Genomic DNA, 27,414 nt, shown 5'->3' on the forward strand with positions numbered 1-27,414 from the left:
TGGCACTCTAACACGGGGTGGCCCAAGCAGCACTTTACATACGTTGTGGGACTCCAATTCCCACCAGCCCCAGCAGCCAGCATGCCCAATGGTCAGCGGCGATGGGAACGAGGGTACAATAACATCTGGAGGTTTGGTAACAGTTAACCCAGACAAACCTAAACAAACCTAGACAGCATCTTAAAAAGCAGAGACATCACCTTGCCAACAAAGGTCCGTATAGTTAAAGCTATGGTTTTCCCAGTAGTGATGTATGGAAGTGAGAGCTGGACCATAAAGAAGGCTGATCGCCAAAGAATTGATGTTTTTGAATTATGGTGCTGGAGGAGACTCTTGAGAGTTCCATAGACTGCAAGAAGATCAAACCTCTCCATTCTGAAGGAAATCAGCCCTGAGTGCTCACTGGAAGGACAGATCCTGAAGCTGAGGCTCCAAGACTTTGGCCACCTCATGAGAAGAGAAGACTCCCTGGAAAAGACCCTGATGTTGGGAAAGAGGGAGGGCACAAGGACAAGGGAACGACAGAGGACGAGATGGTGGGACAGTGTTCTCGAAGCTACCAACATGAGTCTGACCAAACTGCAGGAGGCAGTGGAAGACAGGAGTGCCTGGCGTGCTCTGGTCCAGGGGTCACGAAGAGGCAGACACGACTAAACGACTAAACAACAACAACCCAGACATCCTAAACTCAGCCCTCCAGACATTTCGGGACTGTAATTCCAGCTAGGGATGACGGGAGTTGTAATCCCAAATATCTGGAGGGCCGAGTCTGGGGTTGCCTGTGTTAACCATTAGACCACATTAGCTCACAAGCACCTGAACGTCCTAATTCTCCCACCAGAGAGAGCCAGAACACAGTGCAACCTTCCTTTCAGCGATGGAAGCGGAGGAGGAAATCGAGAGTCACCAAAATCAATGAAAAGCGAGTGTTTTAAGGAGGGGTCCATCTCTCGCCGCTGCCCCCCAACTCTGATGCGTCCATCAAAATGCCTACATCAAGCAGGGCGATTGGATGAAACGAAACAGGCACCTTTATCCTGCATAAACTTACAGAAGGTGGGGTGTGTTGTTTTTTTACCACCCCACAGCAAGCTGTTAAAAGGCTGAGGAGCCCCCGCCCTCCCTCAAAGAGAGAGAGCGCAACGTGGCTCGCTTTATGTATTTACTCATTTTATTGGACGTTTGTCAGCTGGAGCGATTGGAGCTACTTAACTAGATTAAACCTGCTAACATACAATGGGAATTGCACGAATTGATTTAGCCTTGCTGGCATCCTGTTTTGCAAGGGAGGGGGAAGGACAGCATAGTTCCCATGAGTTAGTTAGCCCAAGCCCCCCAAGAAAAAATAGATGACCCCCCCCATTGTCAAAACCACTTGCCACAGAAGGCGTTCGCCCACACCCAGTTGTTGAGGGGCAGGGTCCATTTAGCCTGGGTGGGTGGGTGGTGTCACCGTGCTACTGACTGCCCTGCAGGAATGACCTGGCCGCAAATGATGGGAGAGGAAGAATGAGCAACCGAACCCCCAATTGAAAATATCCCCCCCCCACAAGACTACTTGGCAATGGTGTTGATCCATACACAGCCCCCCTCCACACCTCACAAGTCCAAACAGATTCAGATTACTTCTTCATGCTGCACGTAGTTAAACTATGGAACTGCCTGCCACTGGAAGCAGGAATGGCCAGCAACTTGGATGGCTTAAAAAGAGGATTAGACAGGTCCTGCTTGCTGGTTTCCCTTGGGGGCATCTGGTCGGCCGCTGTGAGAAGAGGAGGCAGGACTAGATGGCCTGATCCTGCAGGGATTTTCCTGGGTTCTTTGATTTGTGGAGAATGAAATCCTGCAGCAGAAGATGCAATAGGACCCTCGTACCTACGGGACCGGTCTGCCCCACGGAGGACCTTAAGGTCCATAAACAGCAACACCCTAGAGGTCCCGGGCCCTAAGGAAGTTAGATTAGCCTCAACCAGAGCCAGGGCCTTTTCAACACTGGCTCTGGCCTGGTGGAACACTCTGTCTCATGAGACCAGGGCCCTGTGGGATCTGATTTCTTTCCACAGGGCCTGTAGGACAGAGTTGTTCCGCCTGGCCTTTGGCTTGGAATCAACTTGATCGCTTCCTCCTCTTTCCTTTTTCCTTTCTCTTTCTGTGATGAACTCCTATTTGGGGACTTCCTTGGCTTTTTTTCTGGCCCACGTAGGACCAGTCTGGATAGTTAGCCTTGGTGAAGACTTGACGTATTCATCCCCAAAAAGTTTTTGATTTGAGTTTCTAGTGAAATGAGGCTGCATTTGAATGCGGTACTTTAATCTTGTTTTTAAGCTGTACAGTATTTTAATTGTTTTTATACCTGGTATTAACCACCCTGAGCCTGGTCTTGGCTGGGGAGGGCAGGGTATTAATAATAATAATAATAATAATAATAATAATAATAATAATAATAATAGTTTTTTTAATGCAAAGCTGCTCTCTTGGCACAGCCCACCTGGGTTGGTTGCTAGAGGGGTGAGGAGACGACCCCACAGCGCCCCATTTGTGTGGGGCGATGGGCAACCCAGATTAACGTTCTGCTTTGCCTGTGGCTGAGTGGCTGCTCCGCAAGAGAAAACAGCCCCAGAGGGAGGGAAGGGGAGAGGCCTTGGCTTTTCAAAGCTTACTCCACAGGGACTAGCCCCTTCGGCGCAGCCTTTAGTTATAGGTGGTGGAAGCACGATAGATTAGCTCTGGGACTAGGGAGAGAGTCTCTCTAGGTCTGCAATCAAAGCACAACAGCAAGGAAACCAACCTTAGTGAGCTGATAGATATTTAAAAAGGGCAGGGGGGGTGTTCATAGAGAGATCTTCTATCCCTGCTTGATGGCTGTTTTTTTCTTTGGTGGGGGAGTCCTTGTTAGTGGCCCCTTGTGGCTCAGGTGCACAGCTCAGATCCACCATAGAATCCACCCGATTCTATGGAACATCCATCTGAGGTCAAACAGGCTCCCTCCCTGATGAACTTCCGGTGACTGAATTTTAATTTTTAAAATATTAATTAGCAGGCAGTTTGAGCAAATTCTGATTTCATAGCGTTAACTGATTTTTCTTTTCACTGTATTGAAGAGCCTGTGCACTGCTTAGGGATGACTGTAATTAAGCGGTATATATTTATAAAAATGGGATGCGGGTGGCGCTGTGGTCAAAACCAGAGAGTCTAGAGCTTGCCAATCAGAAGGTCGGTGGTTCGAATCCCTGCAACAGGGTGAGCTCCCGTTGCTCGGTCCCTGCTCCTGCCAACCTAGCAGTTCGAAAGCACGCCAGTGCAAGTAGATAAATAGGTACCGTTCCGGCGGGAAGGTAAACGGTGTTTCCGTGTGCTGCTCTGGTTTGCCAGAAGCGGCTTAGTCATGCTGGCCACATGACCTGGAAGCTGTACGCCGGCTCCCTCGGCCAATAAAGCAAGATGAGCGCCGCAACCCCAGAGTCGGCCAGGACTGGACCTAATGGTCAGGGGTCTCTTTACCTTTACCTATTTATAAAAACAAATGGTGGGCTTGAGTGGAGCTTCCATGTCCAGATGCCATTTACCCATGAATACCAGATGCTAGGGAAACAACCATTGAGGAATAGTTACTACCTTATTGTCCAGTTCCCAGGACACCGGGCTGTCCATCATCGGAAGCAGGATGTCCGGGTGGGGGATGGAGTTAGACAAATCCTGATGTGGTTCAAGCCTTATTATTATTTTAAAAAACCCAAATACTTTGTCTTGTTGGCCAAAGCCATGATTATTTTTTTTTGCTGGTGCCCCAAACCTGTTTGTTCCTGCCTCACTTTGCACCCCTGCTAAACTCAGGTGCCTGTCTCTTAAAATTCACTCAGCCACCCATCCCCACTGCCCCTACATGCCCCACATATTCAGAGCTAGGAGAGGTCTTTTTCGGAAAGCTGCTCCCCCCCCCCCTTCTCTGAACCACAAGATTTACGGTGTGACAAGAAATCATCCTGACGCTAGGTCCGCCCGCCACCCATTTCTGGGTGCTCAGGCTTGTAAATCTTGCCAACAGGGTGGAAAGCGATAAATCAAATGGGGTTGGGGGGTTGGAGGGGGAGTTCCCTGCCCTGAAACACACACACACACACACACACACACACACACACACACACACACTGCTATATTTGCACAAAACCTGAAATGACAATGGCAATAAAACTAGGCTGTGTACAGGTTCTGTGAGCAAGGTATTTGCTAAGAAGAAAATAAATGTCAATGGAGACATAAAGTACAGGTTTAAGTGGAGCCTCTAAGTTCAGCAGCAGTCTACCCAGTGTTTCTTGCAGGCAGCGAGAAAGGAGTCAGAGATGGGGACATGATAGAAGTTGAATAATGCATGGCATGGAGAAAGTGGATAAAGGGAAGTTTTCCTCCCTCTCTCCTAACACTAGAACTCGGAGAGATCCATTGAAGCTGAAGATTCAGGGCAGATAACCTAATAAATAATAATATTTTAAATGTGCTTGTGGGAGGGGGCGGTTATTGTTTCGCTGTTTCTGTTTTATCTATTTATTTGTGCTTCTGTCTTGTGAACCTCTCCTGAGATCTTGTGATGAAAGGCAATATATAAATCTAATAAAACAATAAGATAATAAAAGATAAAAGAAAGTCATTTCTCATACAGCACATAGCTGGACTGTAGAACTCCCCGCCACACAATGGCTGGAGGCAGCCATGCTTCTGAATCCCAGTTGCTGAAAACCACAGGAGGGGAGAGTTGCTCTTGGGCCTGGATCCTGCATGTTGGTTTCCCTTTGGGGCATCTGCTTGGCCTGATCCAGCATGGGCCTGATCCCACATGGGCTCTCTTTATGCCCTTACATTCTCCCTCCCTCCTCCATCTCCCAAGCTGCAAGGTGCAGGAATTTGCTCAGGGGGTCCCAGTCACGCCTCCCGCCCAAGGACCAGGAAGGAAGGGCGGTTGCGAGACAGATTGGAGCAGGTGATAAAAGAGGCCGGGGAAATAATTTGCTCCCTGAAAACAGAGACCTTCCTGTCCCCTTTTGCGGTGGGACAAGGACCTTGGGGCAGGCAGTTGTCTGGGCTAGCTGCCACCCGGCTTTTGGGATCGACATTCCTAGGAGGCTGGAGGTGGTGTGAGAGCAGGCAGAGAGGCGGTAGGAGCAGGTGGCTGCAATCCCTTCCCTTTTAATCAATTCGTTTCCCCAAAATGAATGTGCATCCCTTTCCACCTCTCCATCTTCCTGAAGGCAGTCGTGGGCCGAGCTGCAAATGGGATTCCTTCTAGTTACGTCTAGTTCCTTCACGTCTACGATCTAGTTAGTTATTCTGCTCTGGTCAGACCTCACCTGGAGTCCTGTGTCCAGTTCTGGGCACCACAGTTCAAGAAGGACACTGACAAACTGGAACGTGTCCAGAGGAGGGCAACCAAAATGGTCAAAGGCCTGGAAACGATGCCTTATGAGGAACGGTAAGGGAGCTGGGCATGTTTAGCCTGGAGAAGAGGAGGTTAAGGGGTGATATGATAGCCATGTTCAAATATATAAAAGGATGTCACATAGAGGAGGGAGAAAGGTTGTTTTCTGCTGCTCCAGAGAAGCGGACACGGAGCAATGGATCCAAACTACAAGAAAGAAGATTCCACCTAAACATTAGGAAGAACTTCCTGACAGTAAGAGCTGTTCGACAGTGGAATTTGCTGCCAAGGAGTGTGGTGGAGTCTCCTTCTTTGGAGGTCTTTAAGCAGAGGCTTGACAACCATATGTCAGGAGTGCTCTGATGGTGTTTCCTGCTTGGCAGGGGGTTGGACTCGATGGCCCTTGTGGTCTCTTCCAACTCTAGGATTCTATGATGTTCTGCTGGAGTGTGCTGTTGCAATTGTTGGAGCGTATCACACCAATCCTGGCCTGGCTGCACGGCCTGCCAGATAGCTGCCGGGCCCAATTCAAAGTGCTATAAAGCCTTAAACAGCTCAGGACCACAATACCTCAAGGATAGTTTATACCTCTCCCCATACAGTGGTACCTCGGGTTACATACGCTTCAGGTTACAGACTCCGCTAACCCAGAAATAGTGCTTCAGGTTAAGAAGTTTGCTTCAGGATGAGAACAGAAATTGTGCTCCGGCAGCGCGTCGGCAGCTGGAGGCCCCATTAGCTAAAGTGGTGCTTCAGATTAAGAACAGTTTTAGGTTAAGTACGGACCTCTGGAACGAATTAAGTACTTAACCCGAGGTACCACTGTATATACTGCCCCAGACCCTGTAATCATTCTTTGAGGCCCTTCTTTGTGTGCCTCTTCCACATGAGGTCTGGAGGGTGGCAACATGAGAACAGGGCCTTTTCTGCAGTGGCTCCCTGTTGCAGAATGCTCTCTCCAAGGATTTTAGGCTGCTGCCTTCATTATACATCTTTAGGCACCAGGCTGAAATGCTCCTCTCCAACCAGGTCTTCGGCTGATTAATATTCTACAGCCTTTTAAATATGTTTGAGGGAGGTTATTGTTTTGCTGTTTTTGATTAAACCACTTATTTGTGTTTTTACCTTTTTATTTTTATTTTGTAAATCACCTCAAGGTCACGTCTAATAAACAATAACACATAACATCCTTGCTGCAGTCAAAAGGTGAGAAACGAGTTTGTTATTTTTAAGATCTTTACCAGCTTCAGAAAATAAATTTAAAAGCGCCAGACAATCGGTCCTTTGCACAATTGATGCCTAACAAACCTCTGGAACTCCCTGCTACAGGAAGTTGCAAGTCACTATGCTCAATTGAAAATATGCATAGGTTGGCACTCCTAGATGAGTTCATGTGCAGGGTTGCACCGAGGATAAAGTAGGGCAGGGGAGAGACATTAAATGCCCCCTTGATCTCCGTAGTTGGAAGGCGAGAGATGCAATATAACCTCAAACAAAAAATGTTAACAAAACTGACAAATTGCTGTGTCCTTGTTAGGCCCACAAACCTGAGAGGCAGCTCCTCCAACCTTTTATCAGCCTGTGTCTGATTTGTGTCCAGTAATTGATCACAGCAATTACTACCTGTTCCGTTTGTCTCTTGCCATGCTCCTGTTTGGACCTTTTGAAGCCATGGCTAATTTCAGGGTCTGCATCCAATAAATCAGCTGCAGGGACCCCCGAGGGAATGAGGAGGATGGGAAGGGAGACTTCAAAGGGAGGCATGTTTTACACCTGCCTGGTTCTTCATGGACGCTGGAATCTCGCCTTGCCAAGAGGCCCAATTTATTTTTATTTTAAAAAAAGAAATTGGTGGTGGGGGAGAGGCCTAAATTAATAGCTAGCCACAGACATCTGGGAGAAAGGGGCCGGTGATTTAAAGACAGTGTCTTTTCCTGGGAAGGCAACTAAGGTGCTTATTACAACTTTTGGAGGGTTGAAGGGCTGGCGGGAAAGGAAATTCCGTCCTGAGTGTATGCAGAGCCTGGCTGCAGGATCAGGCCAAAGGGGGCCCATTTAGTCCACCATCTTCTTCTCACAATGGCCAACCACATGCTCCAACAGGAAGCTTGCAAGCAAAACCCAAGCAGAACTACAATTCTCCCCTCCTGTGGCTTCCAGCACCCGGCATTCAGAAGCTGCCTTTGTCCGGTGTGCTGGATACGATCATTTATGTACACTGCAAAAGCATTTGACTCGTTCCACAGTATCAGGAGCTCTTGTTAGACCCCCCACCCTGCAGTGTAGGCAAGGAACTTGAGTTGGAGTTGAGGGTGTGACAAAGAGGCAGAGTGGTGCAACGAGGTGGGAAAATCTGGTTTCCATGCGAGCGGCTTCCTGAATAAGCTGGTGCCTCTAACCCCAGGATACCTGGAGGCTGGTGATAAAAAAGGCTACCTGGGAGGGGATTCCACGTGGTATAATTAAATCTCAGCCTCCAGGAGTTTGGAGGAGGAGGAGGAAGAAGAGAAGGAGGAGCCTGGTGCACAGGACTGTCCAGCAAAGATCTGCACAGGGAGAGGGAGAGAAATCTGAACAGAGAGGCTCAAAAATGCCCAGAGATGCCGCAAGCCACCTGGAACAGCCGGACCCCTGGGAAGGAGAGGCACGAGGTGTGCCCAGGCAAAGGACCCGCTTCCTGCAGCCTTGCAAGGCCAAGTCCTCAGCCTTCCCTGGAAACCTCGAGGAGGCCCCAGAGAAGCGCAGGGTCCGGCCCATGCGCTCCAAAGCCCGGCGCATGGCGGCCAACGTCCGGGAGCGCAAGAGAATCCTTGATTACAACCAGGCCTTCAACGCTCTGCGGCTGGCCCTCCGGCACGACCTGGGCGGCAAGCGGCTCTCCAAGATTGCCACCCTCCGCCGCGCCATCCACCGGATTGCTACCCTCTCCACGTCCCTCCGGTCCGGGCCTGCGGTGGGGTGGTCCTGCGCCCACGCTGAGTGCCAGCCGACCCGGGGTGAAGGCAGCTTTAGGGACAGCCAGCCCAAGCTCTTCCAGCCTCGCTGGGATCCTGGATACAGTAAGGGGTCCCCATTTCAGCCCAGTGCGACAGCATGTGTGAAGTACCTCCCTGAAAACACTTCCCGTCACTTCGTCGAAAACCCCAAAGAGGGCACTTATGGATCCAGCCCTGCCTGTTGTCCAGCCGGCACCCTCCTCCTGGGGGGCCGAGCCCCCTACCAGCAAAGACTTGCAGACAGCAGCATTCAAAGTTGCCCTTCTGGTCATTTTCCCTGGAAGTACGGCTTGTTCTGAGATGGAGACTCTCAGCCTTCTTCATCCTTGTGGTCCTTATGGTGAGGGCACGATCCTCTGCTTCCCCTGAAGTTGGATCGGGACAGTTTTCCTAGGATCTCACATTGACCCTTGCAGACTTAGAGAAGTTGCGTTCTCGGGATTTCATATTTCCTCTGGCTGAGTTTGTAAAGGTATACAGATGCTTTTTTGACTGTACCTTCGTGGGGCAGAGACCTATTTCTTACGTGCTCCAGCTAATTTGTAAATATATACAGTGGCTTTTTGACTGCATGCTCCTGGGAAATCTGTAAAATGCCATGCACACTGATGGAATTGTATAAATATATTATATTATGATCTTGCAACCACTGGATACGGCAGGAATATTCGTGTCTTTAGGATGTTTTAGGTTCACAGAGAGGCCACCCGCCTTTGTGACTTTTCCTGAAATAATCTGATGCCTGCTCTGTCAGGCTGATGGAATCACTGCCCTGATCTGGAGGGCAGCCTCACTGCAAAGCAGCTGAGAGGCGGCAATATTTCAAAGGGGCGTCAGAGGGGTACCCGCCACCAGGATGTGAGCCTCAGATGGTTTTCCACAAGGGAACGTGGTCCTCGTACCAGATGTGGAAGCTTAACCACTACCAGTAGAAACACTGACTTGGGAATAAGCCCTACAGAACTCACCGGGGCTCATTTCTCAGTAGATATCCATGGGATGGCACTTGTCAGCGTCACTCTAGTTCTGGGCGCAACTAAAATGTGGGGGATGAGATGTGAACCAGCTGATGTCTTAAGAAGGAACAGAAGGATTCCAGCTGAGACATTTGAACACCAGCACAGGCAGCAAGATAGGTGTGGTTTGTTTGTCTGTTTAGATCTGTTGGGGCATAAACTCTAGAACCTGTAATCCACAAAGGGTGCGCCAGGGCATGCTAAGAGTGCTGCAAGATGAAAGTTAATTAAATAATCGAAGGCCAAAGCATTTTGGACATGTGTCCCTTCTCTTATTTCGCCTCTTACTAATCCAGACTGTACTGGGGGATTGGGGCACGTGATGGCGATGGGAAGTAATTCTGCTCTACCAGGGTGCGGACAGATCAGGGATTTCTAGCTGCAATTCCTGCATAGCAAGGGGTTGGACTAGATGACTCAGGGGTCCCTTCCAATGCTATAATACAGTGGTACCTCGGGTTAATAATAATAATAATAATAATAATAATAATAATAATAATAATTTATTATTTGTACCCCGCCCATCTGGCTGGGTTTCCCCAGCCACTCTGGGCGGCTTCCATAAAAACCAAAAAGAACTTAATTCGTGATGGAGGTCCGTTCTTAACCTGAAACTGTTCTTAACCTGAGGTACCACTTTAGCTAATGGGGCCTTCAGCTGCCGCCACTGCACAATTTCTGTTCTCATCCTGAAGCAAAGTTCTTAACCCGAGGTACTATTTCTGGGTTAGCAGAGTCTGTAACCTGAAGTGTCTGTAACCTGAGGTACCACTGTACTGTGATTCTCTCCACACACACACACACACACACACACACACACACATGTCTGTTGTGCTGCTCTGGCCTTGCCTCCTTCTAATTAGGAGAGATTTCCTACCATCGAATAGAAAAACAGAGGGACAGATGGATTTTGCCGGAGGCAATCATTATTTCTCTCAGGCATTCTTTAAAAACATTCATGTGTAAGAGTGAAGATGGTCTCCCATTTTAATTCAGAGATTTTTCTGTTGCTGGGTTTTGTTTTGTTTTGTTTTGTGTTTTGTTTTGTGTTTTGTTTTGTTTTGTTTTGTTTTGTTTTTGTTTTGTTTTGTTTTGTTTTGTTGTTAAAAGGATGAGCTTTAGCTATCTGGAGTTGGGAGACACACTGATCTGCACCGATATAACAGAGTCACTTGATAAAACCAGTTGCTGTGTTTTTGTGAGGCTCCTTTTGCCCAGCCGCTGAGATCCCCGTGCCATTATCTGCAATGTACTTAACATTATCAGTATAGTTGTCGGTATCGTACAGTTATCTGTTCACTGTCCTGAACGGTGGAGAAATTTGTTTCCCCAAATCAATATAACCTCCTCTGTATTTTTGAGCAATATTGGGAAGGGCTGTAGCAAAGTGACAGAGCACCTGTTTTGCGTGCAGAAGGTCCCAGGTTCAGTCCCCGGTGGCATCTCCAAGTAGGGCTCAAAAGTGTCAGGGCAGATAAAAGAAAGGACTTATTCACGCACCTATGGAACTCTCTTCCACAGGAGGCAGAGATGGCTACCAACCCAGATGGCTTTAAAAGAGGATTCACATAGGAATTCATGCATTAGTATCGATGGCTCTGCTCTGCCTCTGCAGTTGGAGGAAGCAATGTTAATTGCTGGAAACTGCAGCTAGGAAGAGGGATCCTGTGTTCAAATCCTGCTTGGCATCTGGTTGGCCACTGCGAGAAGAGGATGCTGGACTAGTTGAGCCAAGGGCCTGATCCAGCAGCTTCCCCTTATGTTATGCCATTAATCCCTGCCTTGAAAGCGTGGAGAATCCCTTCCAGACAGCATAGAGAGCTAGATGGAGCAATGATCTGACTCAGTGAAATGCGTCTTCCTGTTTAGATCAGCCCTATATTCATGAGGACTGGAATCTTACTTTTTGTTACTTGCGGGCTTCCCATTGGGGCATTTGGTTGACTGCAGAATCCCGGAACGTGCATCTTCCTACTATCCACAAATAGGTTGTGGGGCTCAGAACACCACTGTTTCCACAGTTGTTTCCTTCCTTCTTTGCAAAGGAGTCCTCCAGGGAAACAGGAATATGAGACGCCAGCAAAAGGCAGGAGATTCTGTTCTATTGAGCTTGACCCACACAAACTTCTGAGCATCACAGAAGTCTTCTTCAAGCAGAGGCGGGAATGGCATCAACGTCCCAACCCATTTTGCACTTGATCTTAGCCAAAAGGCCGAGAAGCAACCCATTTTGTTCTCTGTATGATGCGGGAAATCTTGCTTGGCAGCAGCAGGGGGGAAGGAAAATGTAGATTCTTTTTGTGGGTGGGTGACCCAGCCAGAAAATTCCTCATGTGGTCCACAAGGTGGCACTCTGCACCAGTTCTAAACTCTGCACATATACGCTCCCAGGTACCATCCCAACATCTACAGGTAAGACATTACGGTAGTTGCAAAGCAGTGGCCACCGAATGTGGGCAATGCTGAGCTAGATCATGGGTAGGCAACCTAAGGCCCAGGGGCCGGATCCAGTCCAATCACCTTCTAAATCCAGCCCGCGGGTGGTCCGGGAATCAGCATGTTTTTACAGGAGTAGAATGTGTCCTTTTATTTAAAATGCATCTCTGGGTTATTTGTGGGGCATAGGAATTCGTTCATCGCCCCCCAAAAAATATAGTCTGGCCCCCCACAAGAGCTGAGGGACAGTGGACCGGCCCCCTCCTGAAAAAGTTTGCTGACCCCTGAGATGGACCAATGGCCTGATTCAGTATAAAGTCTCTTTAATACAGCCTTTTATTCAGATCCATGAGGGCCGGGATCTTGCAATTTTTTTTAGGATGGTTCAGAGGCACAGCACATGCAAAAGGTCCCGGGTTCAATATGGAACATCTGCAGGGAGGCTGAGAATGTTCCCCTGCCTGAAACCCTGGAGAGCCACTGCTGCCAGTCAGGGTAGGCAATACTGAGCTAGATAGAGGGTCTGCTGACTTGGCCTAAAGCCCATGCTCATCACTGCTTGGGCACTTCCACAGCAGATGCAGAGCTGACGTGCTGGTATGTGCATCCTGCAACACCCCCTTGAGGACTAGTAAAATGCTCAGTCCCTTGAAAACTGGGGCGTGGTGCCTGCCTCCTGATAGAAGTCAGTACAGAGCAAAGAAGGGCACGCAGGTGCTGAATCTAACATCGGGTGTTTCTCACTTTCATAGACTTGAAATAGTATTTGGCAGCAACTAAGAAGATTACCCCTGAAAATGGGCCAAGCCACATCCCCACATGGAGCGGGTTGCCCCTTCACACATCTTGACAGTTTCCCAGGCTCTCACCTCCTGTTTCGGGAGCACTTTTAAACACATTTCCCATCCGGTCTTCAGACACTGTCGCTAAATGGAGCCTCCAGATTCAGGGGCAGTCTATCTCTAAACGTCAGCAGCTGGGGAAGCAACAACCAAAGAGGGCTGCTGCCTCCAGTGCCCTGCCCAGTGAGCTTCCTTAAGGCGCCTGGTGGGTGCCCGTGGGTGGGAAAGGGGTGCTGAATCACTAAGGTTGGTTTGATCCATCCAGCTGAGGTTTCCTTGAGGACTAGGAACAAGGAACTGAGAAGGAGGTGTAAGGAAATAACTGCTAAATACGAAGAAGGAACTGAGGTTTAGGAATTAGGGATAAGAAGAAACGATTTGGGAATAAGGAAAGTAAGGAGACGCAGGAATAAGGAACAGGGAATAAGGAGCCAATTCCAGCCTCCATCTGCCTTCTCCAGGGCTGCGGCTGCTGCTTCCCACCGGCCAAGTCCCTACCGGGAGCTACATCCCAAACCCCGCTTCTCCACCACACAACCCGAGCAATCTGCCCACTGCCGGCGGTTGGCGGGCCGTGCCTTGGGGCGAGCGAGCGTCAGGGAAGGCGCTCTGGCTCCTCCTCCTCTTACCTCCTCGGTGAGCTCACAACCCAGCCTGGGCGGCCCCTTCGACGGACCGGCGCCCAGTTGCCAAAGAGCGCTTTGGAGAGAGAAAGGCGAGCGCGGCGGATAAGAGAGAAGCCTGCGTGGCTGGGTCAGGAAAGCGAGTAAGAGGCAGGAGGAGGACGGAGAGAGCCCCCAGCACCAGGGCGAGGCGCGTGTGATCCCGTCGAGGCGGCGCCTGCCGCTCCCTCCCCCGGACCCCCTGCGCCTTCGCCCGGATCATGGGAGTCTAAGCGCGGCGCAACCATGGCCATCAACACGGAGGCGCCGCTGGCGAAGGCGTTGGAGAACTCTCCTCCGCCTGTGGACTCGCACGAGACGGAGAAGCTGTTGACCGCCGTCGGGGTGGCCCCGAAGTCCTTCTCAGCCGGTGGAGAAGGCGGCCATGAAGCGCCCGCCGGGGGCGAGGCCGAGCGCAACGGCCACCACAGCCTGCCTTACCAGTCCGGCTCGGAGGGGAAGCTGGAGGCCACGTCGCTCTCGCCGTCGCGGCTCAGCCTGGGGCGCGCCTCGTCCACGGCCACCACCTCCAACCTCCACGAGCCGGGCCGCTCGCGGGACTACCTCCCGCTGGCCATCTTCTCCTGCTTCTGCCCCATCTGGCCCCTCAACATCCTGGCCTTAGTCTTCTCCATCATGGTAAGCGGCCGTTCCCCCGCTCCAGCGCGTCCCCTCGGGACTCCGGCTGTGCGCAAAGACGCGCCGCCCTCGCCAAGTTCCTTGTGCGCCCTGGGCGCACCGGGGACGGCGGCACGGCGGCACGGCGTCGGGGAGTCGCGGAGCGCGGAAGTCCCCGGTGGGAACTCTGTAGCTGCGTTTAAAACTTGAGCAGAGGGCGTTACATCGGGGAGAATGGAAGAAGAGTGTCGGTAAGGGAGGGGTGTCTTAGTTTCTCCAAAAGTCTGTGAACTGCACGTTTTGCAGTGGACTGTTCTTCCAGTTTCGGAAGGACACGACTTTTGGGGGTTTGCGTGTGAGAGAGAAAGAATATGCAATCATGTCGACCTAGCTGGGAAGAGGAGGAGAAAACAAAGAGTGAATAATTGTTATTAACAACTTTCCCTGCATAACAGACTCCAAATACAGCGGCTCCCTTCTCAAATACGGGGTGGGGCGTGTGCGTTTTGTGGATTGGGGAGATGGGAGAAAGACTTAAACTGAGTGTGAGGATTTGGGGGAATTTAATAATATTAGTATTATGCTAAAAGTGCCCTTTCAAATGTAGAATCTTGCTCACGACTGAATTAAGGCTGCGGTACCCTATACCCGCTGACCTGGGAGTAAGGCGCGTTGAATTCAATGGCAGTTCTGAGCAGAGATGTCGAGGATTACACAGCAATAAAATCAATTTAATTCGCGGGCCAAATTACAAGGGTTTTTGGTTGGTTGGTTGGTGTGTGTGTGTGTGTGTCTAATTCCCTCTTCTGCTTAGCAAACGAAGTTGATCAATAGCTCCAAACCCTGCCCCTCTTCCTTCCCATCCGCCCCAGCTAGACACGGGTTGGAGACAGCTCCCACTTAAGTTAAGACGTGTCAAGAACAGCCTAGGCGTCTCTTGCTTGGCTCTGGATTTTGTCGGAGAGAGATGTAAAAAAATTATACAGTGAGGAAATTGGGGGGGGGGGGATGGTTGCCAGAACTTGTTGCCATGTAATGTCGAAATAAAGAAAGACTACCCTGAACATGTACAGAGCGCCTCTGACCACAAAGAACAAACACAAGCTTCTGCCACGGGGAGGGTAAGAGAGCTCAGAGAGCAGTTTCCAGAGCTGATAGATGCATATTTGGTTGCACATTAACCTCTGACTGGGGGGGGGGGTCCCTTCCATTCCCATCCTGTGGGTGCGCTTACCAGCAAGGTGAGGGGCAGCCATGTGTTAACAGGACCCCCTGCAAAGAATGACAGGACCACAGCGGTCCAGAGAACCCCAAAACGGACAAAAGTCTCCTGGTCACAAAGGCGTACGAACTAGCGGGGCTGTAGTGGTTAGCGTGGGAGGGACCTGGGTTCAAATCCCCACTTGGATATACGAAGTTCTCTGGGTGTGATCCTGGGGGGCCAGTCACCACCCTCTATGCCCGACCTACTTCTCATGGCTGTTGTAGGGATTAAATGAGATGGATTCTGTCTTTGAGCTCCTTGGGAGAGAAAGGTGGGTTATAAAGGCAAGGAAGGAAGGAAGAAGAGAGGGGGGATCCAAAGTTTTTTGGGGGCAGCACCCCCCTCAGAAGTCACACAGCATCCCTGGGATGACTAGAGGGAACGAGGAAGAATTCGTTTCCATTGAGCTGACTATAGAAAACTCTGGGCATCCATACGGGGGTGTCTTCCTGTTTCTCCCCTCTCCAGTCTCTGGATACAACCAAGCACATGTGGGGTTGGCTTTGGGGCAGGCAGAGATGAATTTGGATGCTGAGGAGATTCATCCATAGGGCTGGCACAAGGAGGCCTCTCCCTCTCCCTCCTCTCTCTCTCTCTCTCTGGATTTGGCTCCAGGAAGGCCTCCTGGCAGATGCAGCCAGGGAAGGAAGGGAAGGGAAGGGTGGAAGGGGAAACAGAGCACAGAATTCTAGCATTGTACAGTTGGGAGGGGCCCAAAGGGTCATCTAGTCCAACCCCCAACCCCCCGCTGTGCAGGATGCTCTTTTAATTTCTAAAACGGGGTGTGCCAGTTGTCAAGTTCCGCCTTTGGGCTGAGATGAGGGCAGCCACCCACCTGCGTCCCTAAGGGTGTAGAGGGCAGGTATCTGGCAGGAAAAGGCCCGGCGCGCTTGGCGTGCTCAGAGGCAACACTTACGCTTTTGACATGGTTCGAGAAGGCTGAGCTTAGAAACAGAGAGGACTAAGGTTTAGCTGCCACGAAGGCTGGGAGAGGTGGGGAAAAGGGCAGCCAACATTATAGGGGAATTGTAAGAGCATCTCCTCTGGCCAGGGTTTACAGGGTTGGCTGTGTAAACTTGGCAGAGCAGTGGGTGATGGGAAGAAAAGAGCTGTGCTGGAATTGTAGTCCAGAAGAGCTGTTAGCACCAGGATGGCCAAGGCTGGATTAATGGTTAATAATATAAAAGCTGAAAGAGAGAGAAGCAAAGAGGGAGCTGTCCGTGGTAGCAGCCCCGAGTCCTCCAAAACAGGGAAAGCTTTTCAGGGAAACGCAGAGTGGTTCCAGACTGAACATAGGAAGCTGCCTTAACACTGAGTCAGAACGTTGCTCCATCTAGCTCAGTACTGCCTACACTGGCTGGCAGTGGCTCACCCGTATTTCAGATCAAGGATCCCTTCTCCAAGCCCTAGCTGGGGACGCTGCCAGAATTTGAACCTGGAACCTTCTGCATGCAAAGATGATGTTTTACCACTGAGCCAAGGCCCATCCATTAAAGAGAAATCAAGATGCTAGCCCTCATTGGTGCTGAATTAAGGGCATGTTTGAATAGGAACACAGGAAGCTGCCCTATTGGTCCATCTGGCTCAGGACACTGGCTGGCAGCAGCTCTCCAGGATTTTAGGCAGGGAGCCTTTCCCAGCCCTACCTGAGGATGCCATTGGCGATTGAAACCTTCTGCATGCAAGGCAGATGCCCTGCCACTCAGCTCATGATAGGCAATGGGGAGAAAGGCTTTGATAAGCCCCCCTTGTACAGGACTTGTCCACAGATAGACAGCAGGCTGAGTAGGACATGGAAAGAGGGGGTCGTGGCACATTTGAGCTCTGCATCCATACTAACCACATGAAAACACTTGTTTCTCAAGACCGTCAAGTAGGATCGATCTGGCAATAGCAATGCAGAGCCCCCAGGTTCAGAGGAAGTCTATCTCAGGAGACCAAGAGATGATGAAGAATGCCATGGGGAGGGCATTTGCACTCCTGTCCTGCTCAGGGGCATCCCGGAGGCCATACAGCAGGGAGGAGGTTGCTGGGCCTAGGTGGGCCTTAGGCCTTAGGCTCCCAGAAGGCCTCTCCAGATGTTCTTACGAAGTAAGATAGTTAAGAATGCAGCCTCCATAGGCAGAATCAGCAGCAGGGCCTTTGAATATTTTATTTATTCATTAAATTTGTATGGCACCCTTAATCAGAAGACCGCAGGACAACTCACAACATAAAAAAATACAAAACGGGAACACAAAATACATAATAAAGCCAAGTTCAAAAACAACTCCCACAAACACATTTAAAGGGTCACAGGATGTTTAATTAGCCAAAGGCCTAGGAGAAAGGGAATGTTTTCGCCTGGCGCCTAAAGATATGCAATGAAGGCGCCAGGCGAGCCTCCCGGGGGGGGGGGGATCCCACAAATGGGGAGCCACTGCAGAAAAGGCCCTGTTCTCATGTTTCTGCCCTCTCGTGAAGGAGGCACATGAAGAAGGGCCTCAGATGATGAACACAGAGTCTGGGACAGTTTGTATGGGGAGAGGCAGTCGTGAGCCTTAAAAAGGTTTAATAGGTCAAAACCAGCACTTCGAATTGGGCCTGGAAACTAATGGGCGGCCAGTGCAATTAGGGCAGGATTGGTGTAATATTCTCAAACTGTCTTACACCGGTGAGCAACCTGGCTGCCAAATTGTGCACCGACTGATGTTTCTGAACCTTCTTCAGAAGCAGCCCTACATTTAACACTTTGCAGTAATCTAATTTAAAGGTTATCAGAGTACGACTGGGGGACAGACAACCGGGGAGGGTCACTGCCGTTTATGTCCTGCCCTCGCACCTGTGAAGGGCTGTAGCGCAGTGGTAGAGCATTTGCCTTGCATGCAAAAGGCCTTGGGTTCAATCCCAGGCATTTCCAGGTAGGCTTGGGAATGTCCCCTTCTCTGAAATCCTGGAGAGTTGCTGCCAGTCAGTGTAGACAATCTTTAGCTAGATGGACCAAATGGTCTGTGTCAGAATAAGGCAGCTTCCTGCATCATCATCATCATCATTATTTTAATCAGCCCTTTATTCAGAACAATGAGGACTAGGATCTTTAATTTTAGGGAGTCACAGCTCAGGGGTGGAATATCTGCCTTACATGCCGAAGGTCACAGGTTTAACCTCCAGGCAGAGAGGCTCGTCCTCTGAAACTCTGGAGAGCGGTTGCTGCCAGTCAGTGTAGACAGACCTGAGCCAGATGGTCTGACTCAGCAGATGGGTCCTTGAGAGTTTCCCAAATGCATCCTGCAAAGTAGAGGATGCTGGATGGACCATCTTTGTTTAAGAGATTGTTTCGGCAGTTAAGATTTCGTTTTTGGAGATGCAATCTTGTTGCAGTTTCCTGCTGCATTTCAGTGATCAGCAAATACATTTTATTGCATATTCATGAATAGAAGTAGTTCACATCAGCTTATCGTGGCCATTTAAAGTCTTGTAACTGTGAGCGAACTGCCTAAACCTTTGGATGGTGCGAGCCGCCTTGAGCTGGGCTTACTAAAGATCAAATGTAAGAGGACGTTGAAGGCAGACCTTTGGTCTGCTCCAGCAGCCAGGCTCTTCCCAAGAATTATTGGAAGGGGGGGGTCAGCATTTCTGTCCCCTTTCAGGTTGAGAAAAGCAGCAGAGCCACTAAGAAGTCTTTCCTGACTCCCTGTTATTTTGTTACAAGTCGGGAGCGTGTGATGTTTTTGCCACCTGTGTCCATTTGCTTACCGAAAACAGCCCCAGAGGACCATTACATACTCCACGGTTTCACAAAGATAACTTTGATTCTCCGCCGCAGAAGCACACACAGAGGCCATCTCCCCGATTAGCAGCAACAACAAAAGCAGGCTTATAAACTGCAGTCATAACCCCGTTTACCTGGGAGTGAGTCCATGAAAAATGTGTGTGTGTTTGTGTTTCTTCTTCTTCTTCTTCTTCTTCTTCTTCTTCTTCTTCTTCTTCTTCTTCTTCTTCTTCTTCTTCTTCTGCGATCCCTCATAGCCAAGTAAGATTGTCTTTAATAAACATGGTTCTAACAATGAGTCCGTAAGGGACTGTGGAGGCCAGTTCCTGATCCACACGTCCTTCCACTGTGGGGACATGGGTTTCCGGGCAGGAGTTGATCACGGTGTGGATTTGCCAAGCGTGTCTTCCTCCTAGCACGTTTCTCCCTTGCGTCCTGAGTTTGAGCGTCTTCAAAGCCCATGACACCTTTGGCAAAGGCTCGCAGCTCGCAGCGAGTGTTTCCCAGTTGTCAATGTTTATACTACATTTTTTAAATACACACACACACTATATATATATATATATATACGGGTGCAACTGGATTTGACTGATACCCTTTATGCATTGCAGAACCCAGCTTTTCCCACGGTGGAGGTTTTTTAAAAATCGTGCACAGCTGTGGAAGTGGGTTCAGGTTGTAAGGGAGAGTTTATTGGGAGATCTAGAATCAAGGGTGGGGAAAGATTTAATAAAGGGGGGAAGTCGGCTAGCCAGGGGTTGATCCAGAAAGGTGTGTGTGAGTGAAAGCAGTGTAGACCTAAGTAAAAGCACCACACACACATGCACATCTAAGGTTTCCCATTTGTAATGTAATCATGAGCCAGCTGCGTGCTGCAGCAGCAAATAAAGCCAATACAATCCTAACCTGGAGATTTCAGGGATTGAACCAGGCAGGGACCTTCTGCATGCAAAGCAGATGCTCTATATACCTTACCCATGTGGGAAGCTGCACAGGGGTCCTTTTTAAAGGTGTTACAGAATTATTATTATTTTAGAAATCTGCCCATGCATGGACCTCAAGGCTGCTGGCTTGGAGAATTTACTTTCCAGTGCTAGATTTATTCATTTAGTTCCTAAAATATATATATATATATATATACCACTTGGCGGTAGTGGTTGTTTCTATTAAAATAATCTCAAAGTGGTATACAAAAAAAAGCTAAAACTATCAATATTATAAGATGACCCAACAGCAAAAATTCAAAACTTCCAAAGATGTTAAAATAACAGTAGACTGGATACAGATCAAAACCCACATTAAATTTCTAAACAACTGGACAGCCTTGCCTAAATAAGAATGTTTTTAGCAAGCACTGAAAGGAGCTCAGTGAAGGTGCCTGCCTGATATCAAGAGGCAGGGAGTTCCAAAGGGTAGATGCTGCCACAGTAAGATGCCAAATTCTCCCAATTATACTGGAACAGGTATTATGTGGTCCCTGTAACAGTGCCAGTTCCACCGATCGAAGCAACGCTGTGGGCTTATGTGGGGTAAAACGACCTCACAGGTAGATTGCCCCCAAGTTGTTCACTGATAACAACAACACCTTGAATTTGGCCTGGGAGAAAATCGGCAACCGGTGAAGATCTGTGAGCGCAGATGTTCTGTGCTGACAAGGCCTCACTCTGGTCAGCAATCGTGGGGCAGCATCCTGCCCCAAACTGCGGCTTCCGGGTCAAGCGTGAGAGAAGCCCCCTATGTCCTCACACAGCATGAACCAGGGGGGTGAATGGCAGCGCACAGGTCTAAGACGGGTCCAATTTTCTCCCCTCCCCTCCCTTCTTTTGACAGTCTAGGAACAGCTGCCAACAGGGAGATGTGGATGGAGCACGGCGGTTGGGGCGGGTTGCCAGATTCCTCAGCATCATCTCCATCGTCCTGGGGACCCTCATCATTGTGGTTTGCACACTGAAGTTCACAGGTAGGTGCCAATCCGTGTCCCACCCAATTCCTCCAAAGACACTCGCTCACAACCCTAAAGAGAGCTCAAACCAAGACGGCATGTTCAACACCAACACCATTATTCTTCCACTGCATGCAATTATTTTGACATCCAGCCGCTGTGTTTAGGCAACCGATTCAAGACGTTTCCTATCAAAAGATCAACAAGGAGCCTAGGATTATACAATACTATCATGTAGTGAGCACAAGACATACAGTCCTTCACATGTAACAGTACACAGGGCCTTTTCGGTAGTGGCACCCTCCCTTCAGATGTCAAGGAGACAAAGAACTACATAATTTTTAGAAGACATCTGAAGGCAGCCCTGTATCGGGAAGTTTTTAATGGTTGATGTTTTGATATATGCTGTAAGCCGCCCAGAGTGGCTGGGGAAACCCAGCCAAATGGGCGGGGTAGAAATAATAAATGAATGAATTGGAAAAAGCCTGGCATTTCAGGTGGCAGAGCATGAGGCTCTTAATCTCAGGGTTGTGGGTAAAAGATTCCTGCATTGCAAGGGGTTGGGTTAGATGACCCTCTGGGTCCCTTCCAACTCTAAGATTCTATTATTCTAACAAAACGACGTGATTTTCAAGGATGGTCTTTGCAGGGCTACCCTCCCTGCAGCTCCAGGCCAGATCAAAAAACTTCAAGGAAATGATTCTGCCTCGCCTATCTCAATTTTGGTGGCAGGGAAGGGGGGAAAAGGAGAGCTTTGACAGCATATCCCAGATGTTTCTGTCTGCAAGGAGTTTATAATGCAGAGTGGTTTAGTAGTAGTGCCTGAGCCAATGAATTCAAATGGCGAAAAAGGAGATTGCGACTAAACTTTAGGAAGGAGATTCTGAGAGCTGTGGCGTAGCGTGGGTTGTCAGCACCTGGGGCAAGGCAAGTCATTTGTACCCCTAACCCGTGGATTTGCGCCCCCTAACCCTAACCCCCAGATGTTGCGGCCGGGCCCCCCTGCACCCCCCACGCTACGCCACTGTCTGAGAGTAAGAGCCATTCAGTCATGGAATGGTCTCCCTCGGAAAATGGTGGACGCTCTTTCACTAAAGGTTTTCTAAAAAGAATTTTAAATTTAATTTATATACAACAATTATTCAACCATCATTTTAACATCTCCAACTTCCACTCCTTTCCGCCTTTCTGCGGTTCTTTGCATTCATTTTCGTCCTTTCCTGCATACTCATTCTTTTAATCAACTATTCTCATATATATCTCATATATATTTTTGAAACTGCAGGTTTTTACAATAATCCTGCCAATGGCTTCACCTGTTTACAGTTTATTTGTAAATACTCAATAAACCATTTCCATTCCTATTTAAAAAGTTTGTTATCTTGATTTCTTATTCTCCCTGTAAGTTTCACCATTTCTGCGTACTCCATTAGTTTCTGTAACCATTCTCTTTTGTTGGGACCTCTTCTTACAACTCTTCTTCTTACAATTTTGAGCAAATAACATTCTCACAGCTGTGGTTGCATGCATAAACTAACTTCTATACTGTTGGTAGTTTTGATCCCATAATTCCCAAGAATAGGCTGGGGTTTTTTAACGAATGTAATCTGAAACATCTTTTTCAATTCATTATATATCACTTCCCCGTAAGCTTTAACCTTATTGCAAGACCACCACATATGGGAAAAGCTAACTTCTTTATCTTTACATTTCCAACACTTATTCAATTTTGAATTAGACACTTTTGCCAATCTACTAGGTGTTAGGTACCATCTATATAACATGTTCCTAAAACTTTCTCTTAAACCAGAACATGCTGTCAATTTTATGCCCATATTCCACAATCATTCCCATGCTTCCATTTCTATGTTATGACCAATATCTATTGCCCCTCTTTCACTAAAGCTTTTAAAGCAGAGGTTGGCTGGCCATCTGTCGGGGATTATTTAGCTGAGATGCCTGCATTGTAAATAAAATTGTAACAGGAACACACCTGTCTTGTGCTTGTAAAAACTGTCTGACCAAAAAAGCCTGCCTGACCAATACAACTCTCTTTCTCTCTCTTTCTCTCTCCTCACCTCCAGGTTACCTGCAATCAAATTAGCATGAGCAAAGCTTGAGGGAAAAGGAAGTGGTCCTTCGACCTGCATATTTATTTGTGTTTTTGAGTGGCCATAGGATGCCTCCCATTTCCGCTCAGTTGCAAAAGGAAGGACTTTTTCAGCGGGAGAAAAACGTGGGCGTCCTCCACAGCCCAACCCTATCCTGCTCCCATCCTTGGACAGAATTACAGCATGCCCATCTTCACCATTAGCCTTTCGGATCACAAAAAAAGTTTATTTCTGGGGGACGAACAAAACGTACAACCCGATAAACAGGACTAGGCAGGAGGGGAGGAATGAAGATCCCTTCCTGCCTGGCACAGGAACTCTCTACCTCGTCATCTGCCATACAGAGAGAAAGACACGGATGGGCACGGAGAACCGTTAAGAGGAGGCGCATTTCTCCCAAAGCAAAACTCTCCTTGATCTCCCGCTTCCCCCCATGCCAGCGGCAGTGAACTGGGTTTTGGACAGCTGGATGCTTTGCCTCTCTGTGGGCGTTGGGCAGAAATCACTCCTATTGCCGTGCAAAAAAAAAAAATTGAGAAGGAAAATCCACCGAGCCACTCAGCCCATTCCAAATACTGTTTCTCCTCTCCAGGGATGGTTCTGGAGCAGGGATCAAGGGAAGGTGTGGGCGTCGAGAGGGAATTCTGTTTTGTATATTTTTGATGACCATTTGCATGCCTGTACGTAGCAGTAGGAGAAACTCATAGCTGAGCCTTGTCTCACTGCCCAGGCGCCATCCTTGTGCTTGCTTGGTCCTGCGCGACGCATGATGGGTTGTTTTGTGGGGTGTTTTTTTCCCTTTTTGCAAGAGAGGCCCACGCTGGAGAATTAGTGGCGGTCCGCTGCCTCTCTCAGCGACCCAAGGACGTTTCATCCCTGGGGCGGCTGAGGGGAAAGGGCCCCACTTCTGCGTCTCCCATCAGCTCGATCCGGCACCCATCAGGGCTGGGATGTGAAAAGGGATCGTTCTGCACCCCTTCGTTAAAATAAATTATAAACCTGCTTAAAAATAATATGCAGGAGAAGCAGATGCAACGGAGGGAGGCAGTTCCAGCCTCTGAAGGCAGCACCAGTTCTTCCAACGGGAAAGCGAGTGTAGAAAACCTTTGTCTCCCTCTCTCACAACACTAGAATACAGGGACACCCAGCGAAGCTGAACAATGGAAGTTTCAGGGCACATAAAAAGAACTCTCAAGTAATGCTGGGGTTACGTTTTGGGGGTTGCAGGTAAAGCCAAAATTGTTTATAGTCAAAACACATTGGGGTCAACGGTGGGCGGGATTGCCAAAGTCCTTTTTCACGCAACTCTGCCACCTTTTTAATTACCATATTTTTTGCTCTATAAGACTCACTTTTTCCCTCCTAAAAGGTAAGGGGAAATGTGTGTGTCTCTTATGGAGCGAATGCAGGCTGTGCAGCTATCCCAGAAGCCAGAACAGCAAGAGGGATTGCTGTTTTCACTGCGTAGTGATCCCTCTTGCTGTTCTGGCTTCTGAGATTCAGATTTTTTTTTCTTGTTTTCCTCCTCCAAAAACTAGGTGCGTCTTGTGGTCTGGTGCGTCTTATAGAGCGAAAAAATACGGTAATTGATTGCCAAGCGCATAAAGCTGAATGCACACAAATGTGTGCAAGCTGCGAGGTACCTGTACTTATTTAGGCTCTTGTGCTCAGGTTCTGCTTGTGGGTTTCCCATAATAGGCATCTGGTTGATGCCTGTGGACGCAGGCATCTAGACGCAGGACTAGATGAGCCCTTGGTCTGATCCAGCAGAGCTCTCCTTAACGTTTTTATGGCCAAGGGACAGAAGGCAGATTCCTCTTTAAATCAACCTTTTTCCCCAGAACCATGAGGACTAGGATCTTAGGGAGATGGCCACAGGACATCTGCTTGGCATGCAGAAGGTTCCAGCTTCAATCCCTGCAATCTCCAAGTAGGGTGGGGGGAAACTCCTGCCTGAATCCATGGAGAGCAGCTGCCAGTCAGTGGGTGGGAGGACTTTTCTGGCCAAAGGGCAACCTTCTGGAAGCTGCATGGCAGGAACAGGTGAGGCTAGAGGCAAAGGAAAATGAACACAGCGATGGATAGAATCATATAATTGTAGAGTTGTAGCGTCCACATGAGGACTGACCTAAGATACAGCAATGATCTGGCTTGGTAGAAGGCCATTTCCTGTGTTCTGGGATGTTCTGGGGAAGTTCTGATCATTCCTGCTGTAAACACCTGGATTCTACACATTCCCTAGAATCTATTATCAGAATATTTGGAGATTTCTTAATCCACTGGCCTAGCAATGGAGTCAGCATTTACTTTTCACTGGGGATCAGGAGGCTGGATCCTTCGCGAGAGAGAGGCAGCATTCACACATCCATCCCCGGGAGAAAGAAAAGAAACTGAGGCTGCCAAACTGTCTCTATCTTCTCATTTCTACAGACTCCAGGTTGGTGTTTGGGAATTCTGGGGGGGGTCTCCTTTATTTTTGGATGAGAATATCTCTGTCTTCCATTTCTTCCTTTTCTGCAAGAGATTGTATCGTATTTTTGTCTTTATACTTCTTGGCATGATGACAAATAAACAGAAAAGTTACCATGCATGGTCAAAACCTGGGCTGGACTCAAGTCTGTTGAAACAGTCCCTTCCAGATCGTGAAGCGGGAAGTATGAGTTAAATAAAAGCCCTTGCCAGAGGACTCATAAAAATTAAATATCTATTGCTTGCTACACCCAGCCTCATTTTCTACTCCTGACTGCTGAGGTGCTGTGGAATTCAGGACTTCGTGAGAGGCTGCCTGCTGTCTCTCTCCAGGAGTCTCCGCTCTGAGTCAGGCCATACACCTGTGTTGACTCCAGCCCTGTGTGTTTCAGAGGTGAGCTCCTGCGGGGATGGCCATCCCTGCTCTAACCAACACGACTGGGGAGGTTTAACTGCAGGTGCAATTCAGGAATATAATAATAAGCAGGTCTTGCCTATCTGAAGTTTGGGGAACAGCAATCTGGTTAAAGCGGCATTGCAGCTGCAAAGAAACCCTGTAAACTGCAGCCCTAAAAAATGCCTGAGCAGCTTCTCTCCTGCAATGGGTGCGCCTTGTGGAAACTTGTCGGCATCTCAGTGCAAACCTCTCCCAATATAACAACAACAACAACAACAACAACAACAACAATTTATTATTTCTACCCCGCCCATCTGGCTGAGTTTCCCCAGCCACTATGGGCGACTCCCAATCGAGTGTTAAAAACAATACAGCATTAAATATTAAAAACTTTCCTAAACAGGGCTGCCTTCAGATGTCTTTTAAAAATAAGATAGCTGCTTATTTCCTTCACATCTGATGGGAGGGCGTTCCACAGGGCGGGCGCCACCACCAAGAAGGCCCTCTGCCTGGTTCCCTGTAACTTGGCTTCTCGCAGCGAGGGAACCGCCAGAAGGCCCTCGGTGCTGGACCTCAGTGTCCGGGAAGAACGATGGGGGTGGAGACGCTCCTTCAGGTATACTGGACTGAGGCCATTTAGGGCTCATTTATACTCATTTATAAAATGTACTCATTTTTGCTAGTAATAGATACACACAAGCACAACACAGTGCATCCTTATGTGTCACATGCACTTTTGCACACACCTCGGGCCAACACACAAATCTTGGCAGGCCTTCTCCAGCTGAAGAACTGCACCCCAAAATTAGCACCAGTTCAAATTCCAAAGGATCGCTGTGTTTACGTTTCCCACACTGTTTTGGAAACTGCAAAATTGGCAGGTTTGAATTGAATTCAACTTCAACTGAATTTCTCCCCCAATTGTTGTTCTCTTTGACATCTGTTGGGAGGGCATTCCACAGGGCGGGTGCCACTACTGAGAAGGCCCTCTGCCTGGTTCCCTGTAACTTGGCTTCTTGCAGGGAGGGAATCGCCAGAAGGCCCTCGGTGCTGAACCAGTGTCCATGCTGAGTGATGGGGGTGGAGACGCTCCTTCAGGTATACTGGGCCGAGGCCGTTTAGGGCTTTAAAGGTCAGCACCAACACTTTGAATGGTGCTTGGAAACGTACTGGGAGCCAATGTAGGTCTTTCAAGACCGGTGTTATGTGGTCTTGGCGGCCGTTCCCAGTCACCAGTCTAGCTGCCGCATTCTGGATTAGTTGTAGTCCTTCTACATGCAGTGCATAAACTATGGAACTCCCTCCCACAGGAGACAGTGATGCCACCAACTTGGATGGTTTTAAAAGATGAATTTGCAAAGGATAATGTTATTACGACTCCGATGGCCATGTCTCCACAGTTGCAGGCAGAAATGCTTTTGCATCTCAGTCCCTGGAAACCACAGCAGGGAAGAGGGCTCTTGTGCTTGGGCCCTGCTTGAGGGTTTCCCTCCATGAGGC

At 48.9% G+C, this 27,414-nt stretch overlaps 2 protein-coding genes across 2 annotated transcripts; both read left to right on the forward strand.

The window, feature by feature from the left end:
- Window positions 1–7,983: 7,983 nt before the first annotated feature.
- Window positions 7,984–8,975, forward strand: BHLHA9 (basic helix-loop-helix family member a9). Its single transcript, XM_081843694.1, has one exon. The coding sequence runs from the start codon at window positions 8,001–8,003 to the stop codon at window positions 8,703–8,705; it is 705 nt and encodes a 234-aa protein (XP_081699820.1). The 5' UTR covers window positions 7,984–8,000; the 3' UTR covers window positions 8,706–8,975.
- Window positions 8,976–13,269: 4,294 nt separating this feature from the next.
- Window positions 13,270–25,647, forward strand: TRARG1 (trafficking regulator of GLUT4 (SLC2A4) 1). Its single transcript, XM_081843845.1, has 3 exons — window positions 13,270–14,001; window positions 20,826–20,955; window positions 23,022–25,647. Exons 1-3 carry the CDS (start codon window positions 13,609–13,611, stop codon window positions 23,039–23,041), a joined length of 543 nt encoding a protein of 180 aa, XP_081699971.1. The 5' UTR covers window positions 13,270–13,608; the 3' UTR covers window positions 23,042–25,647.
- The last annotated feature ends 1,767 nt before the right edge of the window (window positions 25,648–27,414 follow it).

This window comes from Podarcis erhardii, assembly GCF_964252035.2.
Source record: "Podarcis erhardii genome assembly, chromosome: 16".
NCBI classification, from domain to species: domain Eukaryota; kingdom Metazoa; phylum Chordata; class Lepidosauria; order Squamata; family Lacertidae; genus Podarcis; species Podarcis erhardii.

Bases quoted from the DNA above. Each gene is read 5' to 3' on its own strand.
- BHLHA9 (XM_081843694.1), top strand. From the start codon at position 8,001: ATGCCCAGAGATGCCGCAAGCCACCTGGAACAGCCGGACCCCTGGGAA.
- TRARG1 (XM_081843845.1), top strand. From the start codon at position 13,609: ATGGCCATCAACACGGAGGCGCCGCTGGCGAAGGCGTTGGAGAACTCT. The intron at 14,002-20,825 runs GTAAGCGGCCGT...TTCTTTTGACAG, and splicing joins CCTTAGTCTTCTCCATCATG to TCTAGGAACAGCTGCCAACA. The intron at 20,956-23,021 runs GTAGGTGCCAAT...CCTCACCTCCAG, and splicing joins TTGCACACTGAAGTTCACAG to GTTACCTGCAATCAAATTAG.